The sequence below is a fragment of the Silurus meridionalis genome, chromosome 19 (assembly GCF_014805685.1).
Source record: "Silurus meridionalis isolate SWU-2019-XX chromosome 19, ASM1480568v1, whole genome shotgun sequence".
In the NCBI taxonomy this organism is placed as follows: domain Eukaryota; kingdom Metazoa; phylum Chordata; class Actinopteri; order Siluriformes; family Siluridae; genus Silurus; species Silurus meridionalis.
This window is the reverse complement of record NC_060902.1, coordinates 12,239,253-12,254,787: the sequence shown is the minus strand read 5'-3', so window position 1 is coordinate 12,254,787 and position 15,535 is coordinate 12,239,253. Positions and strand designations below refer to the sequence as shown.

The window sequence follows — 15,535 nt, the reverse complement described above, 5'->3', positions numbered from 1 at the left end:
ATGAGCACAAATCTCTACAACATCTAGTAGAACATCTTCCCAGAAGATTGGAGGTTATTATTACAGCAACTATGGGCTAAAGGTAGCAGCGGATGGGAAAAGAACATACAAATCTTATGGTCAGGTGCCCATAAACGTTTGTCCATATGTGTATAGTATATAATAGAATACATTTATAATGCATTAGGAATATGTAATGTTTATTGCCATGCCACGGATGGACAGTTTCACCAAAAGTTCAACTGTGATCTCTGCATTGTTTATTGTGTTCAATTATTCAAATTTGGCACGGTTCAAATTTGCGACATTACGGTGCATGCGCGATGGACGTTTACTATATTAGACCTTTTTTATAATAAAGTATATATTCTGAGTGATAAATGATAAATAGGATGGCATGCACAGTATTTCATGCATTACGACTATCAAAACCCGCAAAAAAAAAAACCCAGTTCAGTTATGAATGTAATAAAATGTTAAAAACCCATAAATGTGGCGGACGGACTGAATTGTCATGGCGACAATGCCCCAAAATGCTTCTTCTGCACCAGGTTTTGGTTCTAAAGAAGGAGTGATTTTGGGGGAAGGGGTAGGGTTAAGATGTTGGACTGTTCAGAAGGTCATGAGTTCAAATCCCACTAGCACTAAGCAAAGCCCTTAATCCTCAACTTCTCAGCTGTATGAATGATATCATTGTCAAGTCGTTTTGAATACGGGCATCTGGAAATGCTGGAAAGGTAAAGGTGATTTTGGTGCTGAAGCTGAAAAGTTGGTCCTTTTAGGTTACAAAAACATTTAACTGTTTGGGATTAGATATACACACACACACACACACACACAAGCACACATGTACACACACCCCCTTCTCGGTACATTCCTAGGATCTAATTGGAAGGCACTTGAACTCTTAGCTTGAAGTCACTTAGCAAGGCTGCCAAACCTCCTCGAGGCGACTCTGTATCTGAACGCCTGGCACCAAACACATTTATCATATTTAACCTTCGTTTAATAGCAGCCAGACATCACCATCGGAGATATGATATCATTTCAGAGCGGCTGAGCCCGGACTTGCCTGAAGTTGCCGCCGCCACGAGCGTGATAGAGCGGCTCCACATGACGCACACTTCCACTTGAAGCGGGCTCACACACACACACACACACACACACACACACACACACACACACACACACACACAGGCATACACACAAGCATCGGGCGAGCTCGGGGAGTGCATAATGTGGTCTCCTCTCCCCTTTTTCCCCTTCACTGGAGGGATTTCATGATTGAGTGTGTTAGGTTATGGATGACTCGTTTGATCACGATATGCCGGGTTTACAATAAAGGATTGGACAAGGCTCGCCGAGCCGCTCTCTCCAAACTGATAACCACATGCGAGGGAGCCGTTATCCTCTTCTCTTAGATAGAGGGAGAGGGGAGGGAAAGAAAGGGGGAGAGGGAACGAGTGTGTTCATATTTACCACCCATCTTGTTTACAAAGTCAAATCAGACCCTTACAGATTTAATTTGCCACTGACAGCTCTCTCTCTCTCTCTCTCTCTCTCTCTCTCTCTCTCTCTCTCTCTCTCTCTCGCTCCCTCTCCCTCTTCTCACTCTCTCTTTATCTTTCTCTCTCTTTCCGAATACATCGACTGCACGCTCTAGCATCGCCTCAAAACAAATGAATCCAGATCAAATTTGCAGCCTTGCTGTCGTCTCCCCTCAACCCTTTGTTGCGTACAGCGTTTAGATAAATGTATATATCACGCGGATTGTAATTTGTTCTCATATTTCGAGCTTCAAGCAGCCGTCGCCTGTAAATAGCTTTATTTTTATTGAGCAGTTGCGGAGAGATAATCAGTTATGGCCCTTGAGCAGTAAATAGGAAAATAAATGGGACCCCGTGGAGCGGCTAAGCTGTGCGCTCTCTGTTTGTGTGTGTGTGTGTGTGTGTGTGTGTGTGTGTGTGTGTGTGTGTGTGTGTGTGTGTGCGTGCTCACACAACGATGCTAGAATTCGAGGAAGCATACCACAGACGTGCTTCACAGGTCCTTTTCTTTTCTACTGCAAATCCCCCCCTTAATTCCAACCCATTCTTAAATTCTCTCTTTCCTTTCTCTGTCTCTTTCTCTCTCTCTCTCTCTCACTCGCACTCACAGCATATTTGGAGTAAGATAATCATCGCTCCGCTCGTTTTAACGCCTCGCTGTCATTGAGCAAATTGCGCTCTCTTTTCCAGACTGTTGCAAGCTGTTTCCTGATAGCAATCTTATCGAGTTGTTTGTTATTTTTGACAAAGGCTCGATTCTGTCAGTAGCAGCCTATAATAATGTGCCTGTGCATGCTGTTGTGTGTGTGTGTGTGTGTGTGTGTGTGTGTTGGTGTTGAAGTTTTTTGGTTCAGATAAGCAATCAGAGCTAAAGAATATTTGCTCATTGTGAACAACTGACAGCTTTATGACAACATACTGTAGCTTTATGGCAACAGTGTGTTTTTTTCCGTTCTTAAGAAATAGTTTGGATGGTGTAGAGATTAAAGGTGCTCCAGTGTCAGCGCTCAGGGACGGAGGTATCCACGTATTCCAGCACAGAGCTGACATTTTAATGCTACACAGCTTATTTTTTTTCCTATTACAGAGCATTTCTTATATAACAAATTGCTAACGTTATTGACGTCAAAGTACCACAGATTTCCAGCTTCATTGCGTTGTAACAAATACGCACTTTCTGAATGAGTGTATATACACAAACACACACACTCACTGGCTGTGTCTGTCTGTGATTGGTCAGGTGCCTGTGTCCATGGCAATGATGACCCCGCAGATGATCACTCCTCAACAGATGCAGCAGATTCTTTCACCTCCACAGCTGCAGGCGCTGCTCCAGCAGCAGCAGGCTCTCATGCTGCAACAGGTACTTCACACACACACACACACACACACACACACACACACACACACACACACACACCTCATATACACACACAAATCAAGTATGTGTCATACATGGACAAAAAATGCATTTAGAATCAGACACATGTGCACACACTTATTTTTGATTAATTGCATTTTTTTTTTATATTAAACAGCAAGAATTATCAGATATTATTGTACTTTGGGTCCCTATCAAGATATGGAAGCATGCTATACACACACACACAATCAAGTGTCATACATGCACAAAAATCTAAACACACACTTATATATATGTATTAGAATATAAAAAAGTACTTTCAGATATTAGAATTCTTGTGGCCACACTGGGTCCCCATCATGATACTGAAACATGCCTAGATAGACAGACAGACAGACAGACAGACAGACAGATAGATAGATAGATAGATAGATAGATAGATAGATAGATAGATAGAGAGAGAGAGAGACAGACAGACAGACAGACAGACAGACAGACAGACAGACAGACAGACAGACGCACACACACTTAGATCTTGTATACGATTTTAATCCTGCACTGTTTTACTGCACACCTCCTCCTTCGCCCATCTTAATTGAGACTCTTAATCTACTCGGCAGCTTTACTCTGTTTTAATCACACGCACTTCCAGTGCAAATTAGTTCCCCGAGTCTGTCTGCCAAGTCAGCGCAGGCACCGAAATGTGCTAAAGGAAGTCTTGAACTGACGTTCTTTTATTCTTTACGACTCCAAACGCTTCCAGGTCTTTTATGGACCCACTCGTGTACATGCATATCCATGGTGTATTTAGATGCGGTTGGTGTTAAGAGAGTACTCGATTGGGGATGTAATGTAACCGAGTTGCTGAAACATCATCCTGACTAACAGACATGCCCGGGAACGAGTGCTTTGATAGCCGTGTATGTAGTTTAAAATTTTTTTTAATATATAATACTTAGCATTTGTGAGCTTTGTCTATGCCTACTTCTCTTTTTGGCTCGTGTTTCTACAAGTCTGTGTGCCGCCAGCCATGGAAAGCCTATGTGACACTCTCTCTTTCTCTCTCCCTCCTATCTTTCACTCTCTCAGTATCTCTCTCTCCTTCTCGTTCTCCCTCCCTTTCTGTGTTTACCGACTCCGACTCCTCGTGTTATCTCGCGCCGTTGCCCGGGGTCCAAAGGCGTGGCCCCCTCTGAGGCAGACGTGAAAGAACAAACACCTCTTGCACGTCTCTCAAATATTTAACGCAGCGCCGCTAGCTCAACCCCAAGCTCCGCCTCTCGGCCTTTTAACCTCCTGCCGAAATGAGGTCATTCTCTAGTTTGCCACTTCATTTCATTTCCTTGTCTAATCTAACAGAGACGTGTATTAACCCAATCTTCTGGTTGATAAGAAGTAGTTCTCCTTCTGAAGGAAGTGTTGTACACAATTGGAGGTTCATTTGCAAATATCTTTGAGTAAAACGAACAAGTAGACTTAAAGTAAGCAGATTTTCCATTATATATTTTTTACAGTATTATGTGAAATAACACCCGTAGTATTTACACATGGGTTACGGATGTGGTATAGGTTTCGATATGTAAAAAATAGTCAATTTTACCCATGAAACAATGAATGTAGGCCGTTTTAGTCTAACAGAACTGTAGCATGGTTGAATTATGTCCATGCTAGGTGAATAGAGACTCGAAATGAATTCTTTTTTGTAGTTTTTTCCTATAACAATACATTGAAAGGTTGTCAAAGGTGCTCTACAAGTCAGCCTGTCGAACAGATTAGCGCTAATAGCAGTATATTCTATGTTGCACACGCTGTTTTTATAAACCACGAGTTTTATCTCAGCATGTGCAAAAAAAAAAAAAAGTGTTTTCCCCTCCTCTAATATGAGCATTCATAGACATATGATTAAACATACCCGAGAACGTGCGTCCGAATGTGTTTATGCATGAGTTAACCTTTACATCCCCCCAAACCTTAATTACAGCCCAGCTGATTTTAAATATATATATATATATATTTTTTTCCTCTCAGTCTTCTCGCTATTACAGAAAAGCCAAGGTCACAATAATGGGAGTCTAAGGTGAACGCGTTCGAAAAGGCGTGTGGTTAACTTGAAAGGGGTCCACTGAATCAAATCATTAAAAAAAAAAGCCCTTAATTATCCTTTTAATTATTCTCAGCAGCGCCGAGCTCGACGCGGGCATGGATTAAGGGGGTAATGAGAGGGTGAGTGGTCGAAAAAAGGGGGCCGATGCCAGCCAGGCATGGAGGAGAAATTTTCACTCCATCCAGAGAGACCGGCGACATATTGGATCCGACGTGGCTCCGGTGCGTTAAATAGAGTTTAGCCGCCGGCTTCAGCTGGCTAACTCCTTTTTTAAGGTGGTCTGAAGCTTGACCATGTGAGACACTCTTTACTAGTAGCTTGCATTCTTTGTGCGTGTCGGAGAAAATACCGTATTCCTCAATAAAGCAGCTCATGTCTGATTTGGATCAAGATTGGGGTCAGCTCAAGGGAGGTTTCGAATGTATTTCGGAAAAAAAAGACAAAGAAATACATTTCGTCTCAGCACATAGACACTTTGTGTTTTATGGCCCGGGTTTTCCAGGCCAAGTTCTAGTCTGTGGGCCAGTTGGTGCTCACATTGTTAGTAAGTCATGATCAGGGAACACCCTTGTCGTTGGCTCGGATTTGTCTTAGTTTGATGCACGAACGACGAAAAGCTGCAAGGCGAAGGTGGAGGTCCCTCATGTTTTGTTCACTACTTAACGGGAAAAGACTTTCCATCCGAAGCGAACTAGGATTTCATAGCAGTACAGTCATGATCTGCATCTTCACGGAAATAAGCATCGCAGTTTCCTCACTAACGGTGCGAGAGTCATTGTGACAGGTCCGAAAAGGTCACCATTTTTCACTGAGACCATCCGCATATTTTGCTCTCAACATCATTTTATAGAGTCAGCGTCGGTTAAATTCATTATGCCTCATTTCCTTCGCTAGGATCATCACAGATCAGAGGCTTAGAGGGAGTTTTATGTTCCCCCTGCTTCTCTAGTGCCCTATAGCCCTTACTATGTTCAGGCTATACCATGCGTGCTATATCTGTGTCAGACCGATCTCAAGAAAGATCCTGCCGATATGTTTATTAACATTTTTAAAATAAATGGAAAGGAAAAAATTACGGCTCCTCATTGGCTGTGGTTAGAGACAGATGTAAAACAAGGGTGCCGGAGAGGATGGCGCAAGCCCCTGCAAAAATGCTTGAAAGAGAGCTTAACAGAGAAAAGTAGAAGCATAGGATCATTCTTAATGAGCGGAGGGAATTGAGTGAAGTAGAATGTGTTTCTTTCCCAAACTCTTACAACCAACTTAGAGGCATACAATTGCAAAGGATGTCTTTGGATAAGGTAGCATTACATTTTCCCTTCACTTGAACCAGGAGACCCAAATTTGCATGACAGTTCCCTTGTGCACAAATGGAGCTTCATGAAGATATGGGTTGGAGTACAAGATTTTGATTGGCCTGCTACAGAGATCTGACCTTAACCCTATTGAACACCTTTTGTGTGAATTGGAATGCTGAAAGCACCCAGGCCTCTTCCCCTCACCTACATCAGTACCTGACTTTACTACCGCCCTTGCGGCTGATGAGCACAAATCTCAACACGCATACTCCAAAATCTAGTGAAACACATAAAGATTGCAGCTGAGAAAGAGTAAATGTGGAATAAGAAGGACATGCAAATCTTATGGTCAGGTGTTTAAAAACCTTTCTTGACACACAGTCAATCCCAATCAAGACGGATCGACTGAGACATATAAGGATTTCATTTAACCTATAAAAGACTGTTATTCTACTTCTTCTCGGTCATGGTGTGCTGTGTTTGGCCCCTAAATACATAGGTTCTGGTTTATATATAGTCTAAGGTCTCATTGATTTCATCACAAATCTCTTTCTCACTTCGCTCAAATGGGAAATTATAGTGCTTTTACTCTAAACATCGAAACATTCTCCTTGGTTCTACCTTGTTTTTAAACATGTTAAACTAATCTACATTCGATATTTCTAACCCTTACCCTAGAATTATTGATGTAAAGCAAACAGCACATCATCCACGTCTATCAACTTTTTCATGCTTTAAACTTCCAAGATTCCAAAAGATCTTTTCCTTTTTCCTGATTTCGATTTAAACCAGTGATAAACATCAAGCGAAATCGAAATGCTAAAAATAAAGCGTGTGTTTTGGATATGCTTTCCTTAACGTTTTTTATTTAATGAATAACCAGACAGATAAACATTCGTGTTCTCTTACGCATTCCTGCACGGCTTTTACAATCTCGCTATCTCCCTTCCATTGTTCGAAAGGATGAAACACAATCTTCAGCATAATGCCCCCAACACACACACATACACACACACATCTCTTGAAAGCTTGTAATCTGAGTTGGCAAGGTGTGTCGCAGCAAAGTGTTTCCCCGTGATAACACACGCACACACACATGTGCACACACACACACACACACACACACACACACACACACACACACACACACACACACACACAGCAGTGTTTACCTGTGTATAAAGACTGAGTCATGTTCAGTTTAGCTTTAAATCAGTAACTGGCGTGTAAACACACATTCATGTTCTTTATTAACCACCCTCCTCCCGTGCCCAGGGCCAAACACACTGCTGAGTTTCTGAGAAAGTGTCAGTGTATATGCTTTAGAGATTTTTACCTCTGGGCTAAAAGCGGCATATATATATATGTGTGTGTGTGTGTGTGTGTGTGTGTGTGTGTGTGTGTGTGTGTGTGTGTGTGTTTGTCAGGTTATTAAAACTTGCTTATTATACAGACATAGGTTTAAATCATACACATGACGCCACCTTTGCTCACCAATAAAGCCTTTTTTTGTACCCCCACCACACATACACAAACACACACACACACACACACACACACACACACACACACACACACACAGACAGATCCAAGATCAGGCTCAGCACTCGACTCTACTCGTAAAATAGCAAGTCGTCGCACATCATCTTAAAAAAAGCAGATAGTCTATAATGGTTTCACAAGACAGGTGCTGCAGCCGAGTGGGTCGTAAATAACAAGGCCTGTCTGTGTGCCACGTTGCAGGAAAATTTACGCCCGGATTCATTACTTTTTGTTGAAAAAAATGAGGTCGGGGTTGGAATGTTTAGGATGCAGATATTTTTATTTAAATCTTTTTATCACAAAAGGCCCGTTTTTGTTCTATATGACTTTCTACAGCAGAACAGTCGTCAAGAACTTTCAATGAACGGTTCTTGCATCCCTACATCCATTGTGCATTATTTCGAAATTTTATTTTTACAGAACACAAAGTGATATAGTGTGACTTTGTTGAGGTGTAGTGTGAATTTTCTTGTATGAAGAGAGATGTGGGTTTTTTTTTAGTTTTTTTATTAATGAAGTAATTTAAAGGTCTTGTTCCTCTTGTACACCTTGATATAATTTGGGATTTACTGAAGTGTTTTCTGATCCTTTTTGTAAGATGTGTTCTTGTACTGTGGTTCGTGTGCTTGGAGCATTATGTGTTTTTCCCCCCTTTAAATGATACAAGGGAACATTTGTGGATTTGGAGACCCCTCTGGTAGAAAAAGATTATTGCAAGTTCTTGTGAGTTATACTGTACATCACTGTCATGCTTGTTTTCATTCTCTATGAATGAAAAAGTCAATTCAAAATAAAATAAAAAAAACATAAAAAAATATTTTTTTCAGTACATAACCATATAGTATATTATGGTAAGTATGTTTAGACCCAACTTTTGGTTGAGGTGAACATTTGCAGAGTCGAGTCTGGTTATGGAAAATACTTTTTCGAGTCAGCTTTTTGATAGAGTTGAGTCAGCTTTTCCGATACTATTTTCAGTTTTTGGTGCAGTCAGCTTTTAGTAGCTTTTGGTTTAAAGAGTTTTTGGTTGAGTTAATGTATCGATTGGATCGAATCAGTTTTTTGAAGTTATGTTTTGTAGAGGCAGAGACATAGTTGAGTCCAGTGTGGTATTTTTTAGTCAGCTTTTTCTAGTGGCAGCTTATTTGCAGATCTAGTACTTTTTTTGATTTTCCAACTGTACATTTTTGACAACCTATTTCCTGGTGATGTGATGATTTGCAATGTATTTTGTAATTTCAGTTCTCTATTCTTCACTGATTCAGTGGTGCTACCATTTACATTTCTTTTTACTTCAAAGCTTACCCAATGCCATTTTATTTCAGCTGAACTGAATGTGAAGGATAAATACTGAGAATAAGGAGTTCCATGGATACAAGGATATCTACTCGCATTTCCATGCATGATCTGCTCTGAAGAACAACTTTAAAAATAAAAGTCTGGTTACCCAAATACTATCCGGTTTCATCCAACTTTGTTTTTTTTCCCCTCTTGTCTTGCTTTAGTTGCAGGAGTACTATAAGAAACAGCAGGAACAGCTGCATCTCCAGCTTCTCAGCCAACAGCAGCAAGTAGGGAAGCATGCCAAAGAGGTGAGCCCTTCAGACTACCCCTCACTCACTCAGCCCATTTCCTAGTGCACTTTCTCTACAATTACACTCCATATACTAGTTTAGCATTCACCTATTAATCTTACAGAAACCCACACATTTACACACAGAGCGACCAGAATATTCCGAAAATCTCAAATAGTCATCACTGTGTAGTCCAGAGAGTCTTTCTGTTAACGCGAAAGGCTTTTTTTTATTATGCGACTCCATTCTCTTTTCATCAGCTTAGCTTCATCTGTGATCTAAACACATCTTAAGACATCAGGGGAGTATGGATTTGTATTATATATTTTTTTTCCAATACGCTAAGCCGTTTTCCAAACCTCGACGAGGTCTTATTGCTAATACTCGTTAAGTATTAATTTACAAGTCGTCGCTTGCTAAGCCTAGTGGAAAATCCCTATTACTGCTCTCTGGCGAAGCTGTAGAGCTCTTTAATTGTCCGTGGAGGGAGCGTGAAAGGAGAAGGCGAGCTTTTGGTTAATGAAGGTGAGTGGGAACATGCCGGATCCGGCCAAAAAGACAACAAAGGATTCAGAGATCAACACTAATCCAACGCGTGAATGAAATCAGTCCGTCTGCATTTCTTTATTTTAGCGTTTTTTTCCCCCGACTCGTTTTTCTGTCAGTTAAACACACAAACACGTGCAGCTTAGTTCTGTTTACTAGCACTGGGTGTTTCATTGACCCACTCCTTCTTTTTACTATTATAGCTGTACTATTATGAACCTGAATATAGACCCACAAACCATAGAGCCACAAACCATAACCTGGTCTAGTGTGTGTGTGTGTGTGTGTTTGCACAGGTGATGGAGTATGAATATAAAGAGATTGTGATCATGTGACTAAAATGTTCTTTTTGTTTGTACTTTGTAATATATCATATTTTATTTTGGTGCTCACCGCATTGCATATACGATTGAAAGAATGTTTTTTTGATTTATTTATTGATTTATTTTTATTTAATAAATTTTTTTTTTTAATACATTTTTCATTTTATGCATTTTACATGTACAACCGACAGCACAATCAATTTTTGAAGAAAAATTATACTTTAATGAAACAATTGGTGATCATTGATGGTCATCAAATCTAAAAGAAGTGTAAAAAACAAACACACAAGTAGATAAATAAAGTAAATAAACACCACCTTGAAGAAGATAATTTTTTTGTCATTTTTCGGATGCGAAAATTAGTCGGGATTTGACAGGCTTTAAGCGTTTTCTCAGGACATCATGGTTCATAACATTTGTTCTAAGAGAAGTTTCAGAGGTGTGGGTGGAGTGTTTTGTTTGGTCAACTCTGCACTGGGAGGAAAAACAATTACAAAAGCGTAAAAGAATTTTGGTCTTTTTTTTTTTTTCGGTGTGTATGTGTGTGTGTGTGTGTGTGTGTGTGTGTGTGTGTGTGTGTGTGTGTGTGTGTGGGTGTGTACAATCAACAATAACTTTAGACAGGAAGGGCCAGAAAATCAGAAGTCCATATAGGCTTAATAACTGTGAGTTTTTTAGCCTCGGTTAGCAGAGCAGTAAAAAGTGCAGTAACACAATGTGCTGAAAAACTGTTTGTAGAAGAGGAGAAGGGAGAGAGAGAGAGAGAGAGAGAGAGAGAGAGAGAACGAGAACGAGAACGAGTAAGGATCAAGTTCTTGAGATAATGGCAAAGATGGATTAAGACCTGTTAGATGCAGCTCATGTGTTGAGACTGATAAAATATATGCATGGCAAATACACAACAAGGTATCTTAGGACAAACAAACGATGGATGTTAGAAAGGTACACGTGACAGTGACACATTTACACACTTTGGAAACCAGGTTTTTTTTCTCCCCCTCTATATCTCTGTGTTTCTCAGGATAAGTTTTGAGGCTGGCAGAATACACAATATTGCTTATATAGATAGGAGAACATGGGGTTTGTGTATTGGGTGGATGAATGCACACTGGGGTTAGGGTTTGTGTGTGTGTGTGTGTGTGTGTGTGTGTGTGTGTGTGTGTGTGTGTGTGTGTGTGTGTGTGTTGAGTGTGCAGAGGGCACCACAGGGAGAAGAGTGGTGCCCGTGCTTGACTAAACGAGAGGTGCTCAAGCGAGAAAGTGTGAAAAAAACGAAAGCAGCTCCTCCAGGCAACTTCAGAACCCCAAACTGGTCATTTGAGTGCTGTGAAAGCTCAGGGGGTATATTTATTAAGAGTAGCTAATCCCACTTGGAGTTTTAAATGTCTTCAAAAATAAGCAAGGGTTTTTTTTTTCTTTTTTACTTTTATAAGAATTCAGAAAGATTTTACTTCACAAATTGTCCACAACGTCTTTTTTTTTTTTTTTTCCGGAATATCTGAAAATCTCTTCGGAAATCCAAAAATCTTGATTAGAAATCCTATCGGATTAGTTGTATTTTATAAGAACCCATTAGCAGTAAGGATTCTGAACATGTTCTGAAAAGTTAGTTTGGGTTCTCAGTACCTCTGGCAGGTTAGCTCTTGTTAGTTAGCATTTATGGAAATAACTTAGGAACGTCTCCCAGAAATCTCCACTTAGCTCGTTAGCTTGTGTGACTTATAGTAGTTCGAACCCAGTTAGCATAGGATTACATTCAGGTAATCTTCCTTTTAGAATTACTATTAGCATAGCATATATTAGCTAGCCCGAACCCTTTCACAGTGAAGATTCTGAAGTATCAAAATCTATAAATAATACAAAAAATCCTCAGAGAAATTTTGTCAGGTTAAAGTTAATCAGTGATCTGGCTAGAAAGAGGAGTGAACTGTGAATAAATATTAGAAAAAAACATCATTTAAAACACCTTGTAGAACACCTGTCGGGTTAGCATGTTTATCTAGGTGAGTATTCAAAAACTTTTTTAAATCAAAAGTACTGAATATTCATTTGGGAATCCTGTTTGGATAGCTCGAACACATTAGCAGTGAGTGTTCAGAATCTAAAATTTAAAAAAAGGCATACATTACAAAGTGCACGTAATCCTCTTATAGACCTTCACTCATATAAATACCTAGCACTGTTCAGTACTTCTACAGCACACATAGACATTCATCTTCTCTGCACAATGCACGAGTATAAATAGTAGATTATAATCATATGAGTCTTGTGCCTTTCTTTAAGCTTTGCATAGATGCATCAAAGAACAAAAAACGACTGTCAAAAAGTTCTGACAGGGCCACTTAAAACTCGAGACTTGAAAATGCATTTAAAAAAAAAAAAAAAAAAAAAAAATGAATAGCGGCCTGAAGTCCGCTCTCTGTCTCAGTAAAGCAAGCTGTAATTGCTTGTCAGGGTAGCGGCATGCGCATGAGGTGAGAGATCGAGTGCGAGACAGTTACCACTCACGTTTGTCAATTCTTGTATTTGAAACTTTTTTTTTCTTGCCTGGTTCTTTGGTTCTCTCTCTCTCTCTCTCTCTCTCTCGCTCACTCACTCCCTGTCTGTCTGACTGTATATGTGTATGTGCGCGTGTGCGCATTTGATGCTCAGGCCACAGAGTCAGCCCGGAGTCAGCCTAATGAAGTGGGCCTGTCAGTCGTAGCTGGCGTGCCCAAACTCTGCTTGATGTGCTCATAAATCAAGCTGACAGGCGCGCTCCTCCGCTAGCTTTGGCCACTCGAGTGCATCTAATGTAAACAGTGCGCAGACACAATGTGTTAAAGAACTCGAACCGTGTCCCAGGAGACCGAGCTAGAGAGAAGGGGAAAAAAAAAAAACAGAGGGAGGAGGATATGGACAGAGAGATGAAGGGGGGTGGATGGACAGAGTAGGAGTGAAAAAAGAAAAGAAAAAAAACACGGACCACAGAATCAGGGGAGTCAGAAAGCTGTGTGTTTCTGCTAATTCCTTCCAGCACGTTTTGTTTTTCCTGTCATTTTGTCTGACCTTGTTTCCATTTTGCTCTTCAGATGCGAAACAGGTGTAACGTCTGAGAGTGGCGCAGAGATACGACGAATGAGAAAAAAAAAAAAAAAAGCACGATCCAAATGATGACCAGCTGCTCAATGCTGCTGAAAAAAATGTGCTTATGGGAAATAAATGATAATGAATTTAGACTATTATTCATCACTTATACTAGAAGCAGGAGCCTCATTGGCATCGCAGTGCTGAAATTGTACTCTGATTATACTCTTAATTCTATTTTTATTACAGGGTTCAAGTGTTCCGTTTTCTGTTTCGTTGATGTTGATGATGATGATGATGATGATGATGATGATGATGATGCTTTCTGATTCAGAGCTAAATCGTTTACATAGTAGGAAATATTACCATAGTGTGTCTAAGCTGCCGATTATATTTATGGTTATCTCCGTTAACAACTGCTTTATCTCTTTAGCAGCTTCCATTGAGCACTTATCAGTCAATAAACCAACAACAAGGAATATCAAGACAAGATTTCGAAGTCTTTAGGACAACCGTTTGCAAGGTAATTAAAAGGTGGATCTCTAAGCCACTATAAACGACTGAAGGGAAAATAAAAGTTAGTGGAAAAATCAAACGAGGATCAGTTTTTTTTTTTCTTATTATTTATTTATTTTTTAGAATCACTAATTGTGTAGTTCTTGTTTCTTTTAAATTAATCAGTTTTTCATATTATTAGGGTGTACAAACTTTTACATCCAACATATTGCATATATACAACTGTTGCATTTATACATAAATCCCACATGCTTTAAAAAAATAAATGTATGTAGCCCACCTGCCCCTAACGCAGCGAATGGGGCTGCGACGCTCCATAATCCAGACATGATCTGGAGCTAATGACATACAATCCGAAAGTGATGTGTAGTTAATAGCGAAGTGTCCCAACGTGCAGCCTGAATGTGATCCGTGGCTAATAGCAAGACCCGGTCCGAATGTAATCTAAGGCTAATAACGCACAATCTGCCTGTGATCTGTGGCTAATAGCGCACAATCTGCAATCTATTAGCCATGGATTTGTTCAAAGTCTCAGACTGAGTGCAGTAGTGTTTTGGCTGGTTTTAGCCCTGCTTAATAAACTTCACCCAACTAGTCTGGGGTTGTTGTTTTTTTTCCCCCTCCCCCCTCATGACTCCCTTCCTTAGCGCATGTTATTTATTTATTTCTCTCTCTTTTTTTTTTTTTATCCCTCTCCACTGTTCTCCTTGTTCTCGGTTATCTGGCATGTGATAAGGTCCATCTTGCATTGGGGGGACATCAAAAAGTGTCTCGTTGGAAAAGCTGTTCAGGAAAGAGGACATTTATCACGGCGACACTGCCTGGCGTTATCAGCACATACCATGTAGTTTGTGGTGCTCACCCTTACCCCTGGACACACACACACACACACACACACACACACACACACACTTACTATCCATCCTTGTAAGGACCTTTTACGGACATTATTACTAATGCAGCTAAGTCATTCTATAATTAGCCTTAAACTCTGTAACTAGGAATAAATATATATATATATATATATATATATATATATATATATATATATATATATATATATATATATATACTTAGATTTTTACCAAATTTTTTTTGTTTATTTTTACATAAAAGTTTTATTTAATTTTTTTTTTTAAAGAGAAAAGAAATGATTTCCAAAAAAGCACGCTTATACACATTTGTCTTGACTTCACAAATCCCGCATCTGCACTTCTCAATGCCAGAGATAGATAGATCTGTGTGTGTGTGTTTGTGTGTGTGTGTGTGTGTAGTCTAGCTCTGACTTTAGAGATCAGAGATGCTTCAAATAAACAGCCTGAGTGCTTTTGATGAAGCCGAGAAGCCGTGATCTCCTCATGTCTTTTCCAGCCCTTATGTCATAGCTCTGATAACGAATGGTAAAACGCTCTGCTTTCTTTTTCCTCTTCTCTTCTTTTCTCTTCTCTTCTCTTTCCTTCAAATTTTTTTATTTTCTTCTCTTTTCTCCTCCCCTCATTTTTCTCTCATCTACTATCCTTTCTCCTCTCCTCCACTTTTCTCCTCTCTTCTTTTTCTCCTCTTTTTCCTCTCCTTTAATTTTCCTCTTTTTCTCTCCCCTTTTCCCCTCTCTTCTTTTCTTTTTTATCATCTCCTCTCCTTTTCATTCCTCTCCTC

The 15,535-nt window shown here is 39.9% G+C and overlaps 1 protein-coding gene across 6 annotated transcripts in view; it reads left to right on the top strand.

The window, feature by feature from the left end:
* The window catches only part of foxp4 (forkhead box P4), a 127,137-nt gene that overhangs the window by 71,174 nt on the left and 40,428 nt on the right, over nucleotides 1-15,535 (top strand). For 3 of the 6 annotated variants that reach the window (XM_046874934.1, XM_046874936.1, XM_046874933.1), the window contains exons 4-6: nucleotides 2,788-2,910; nucleotides 9,360-9,446; nucleotides 13,797-13,886. In XM_046874934.1, the coding sequence (XP_046730890.1) occupies nucleotides 2,788-2,910; nucleotides 9,360-9,446; nucleotides 13,797-13,886 (300 nt within the window). The remainder of the gene's footprint in view (nucleotides 1-2,787; nucleotides 2,911-9,359; nucleotides 9,447-13,796; nucleotides 13,887-15,535) is intronic. The other 3 variants (XM_046874938.1, XM_046874937.1, XM_046874935.1) reach the window with 2 other exon arrangements.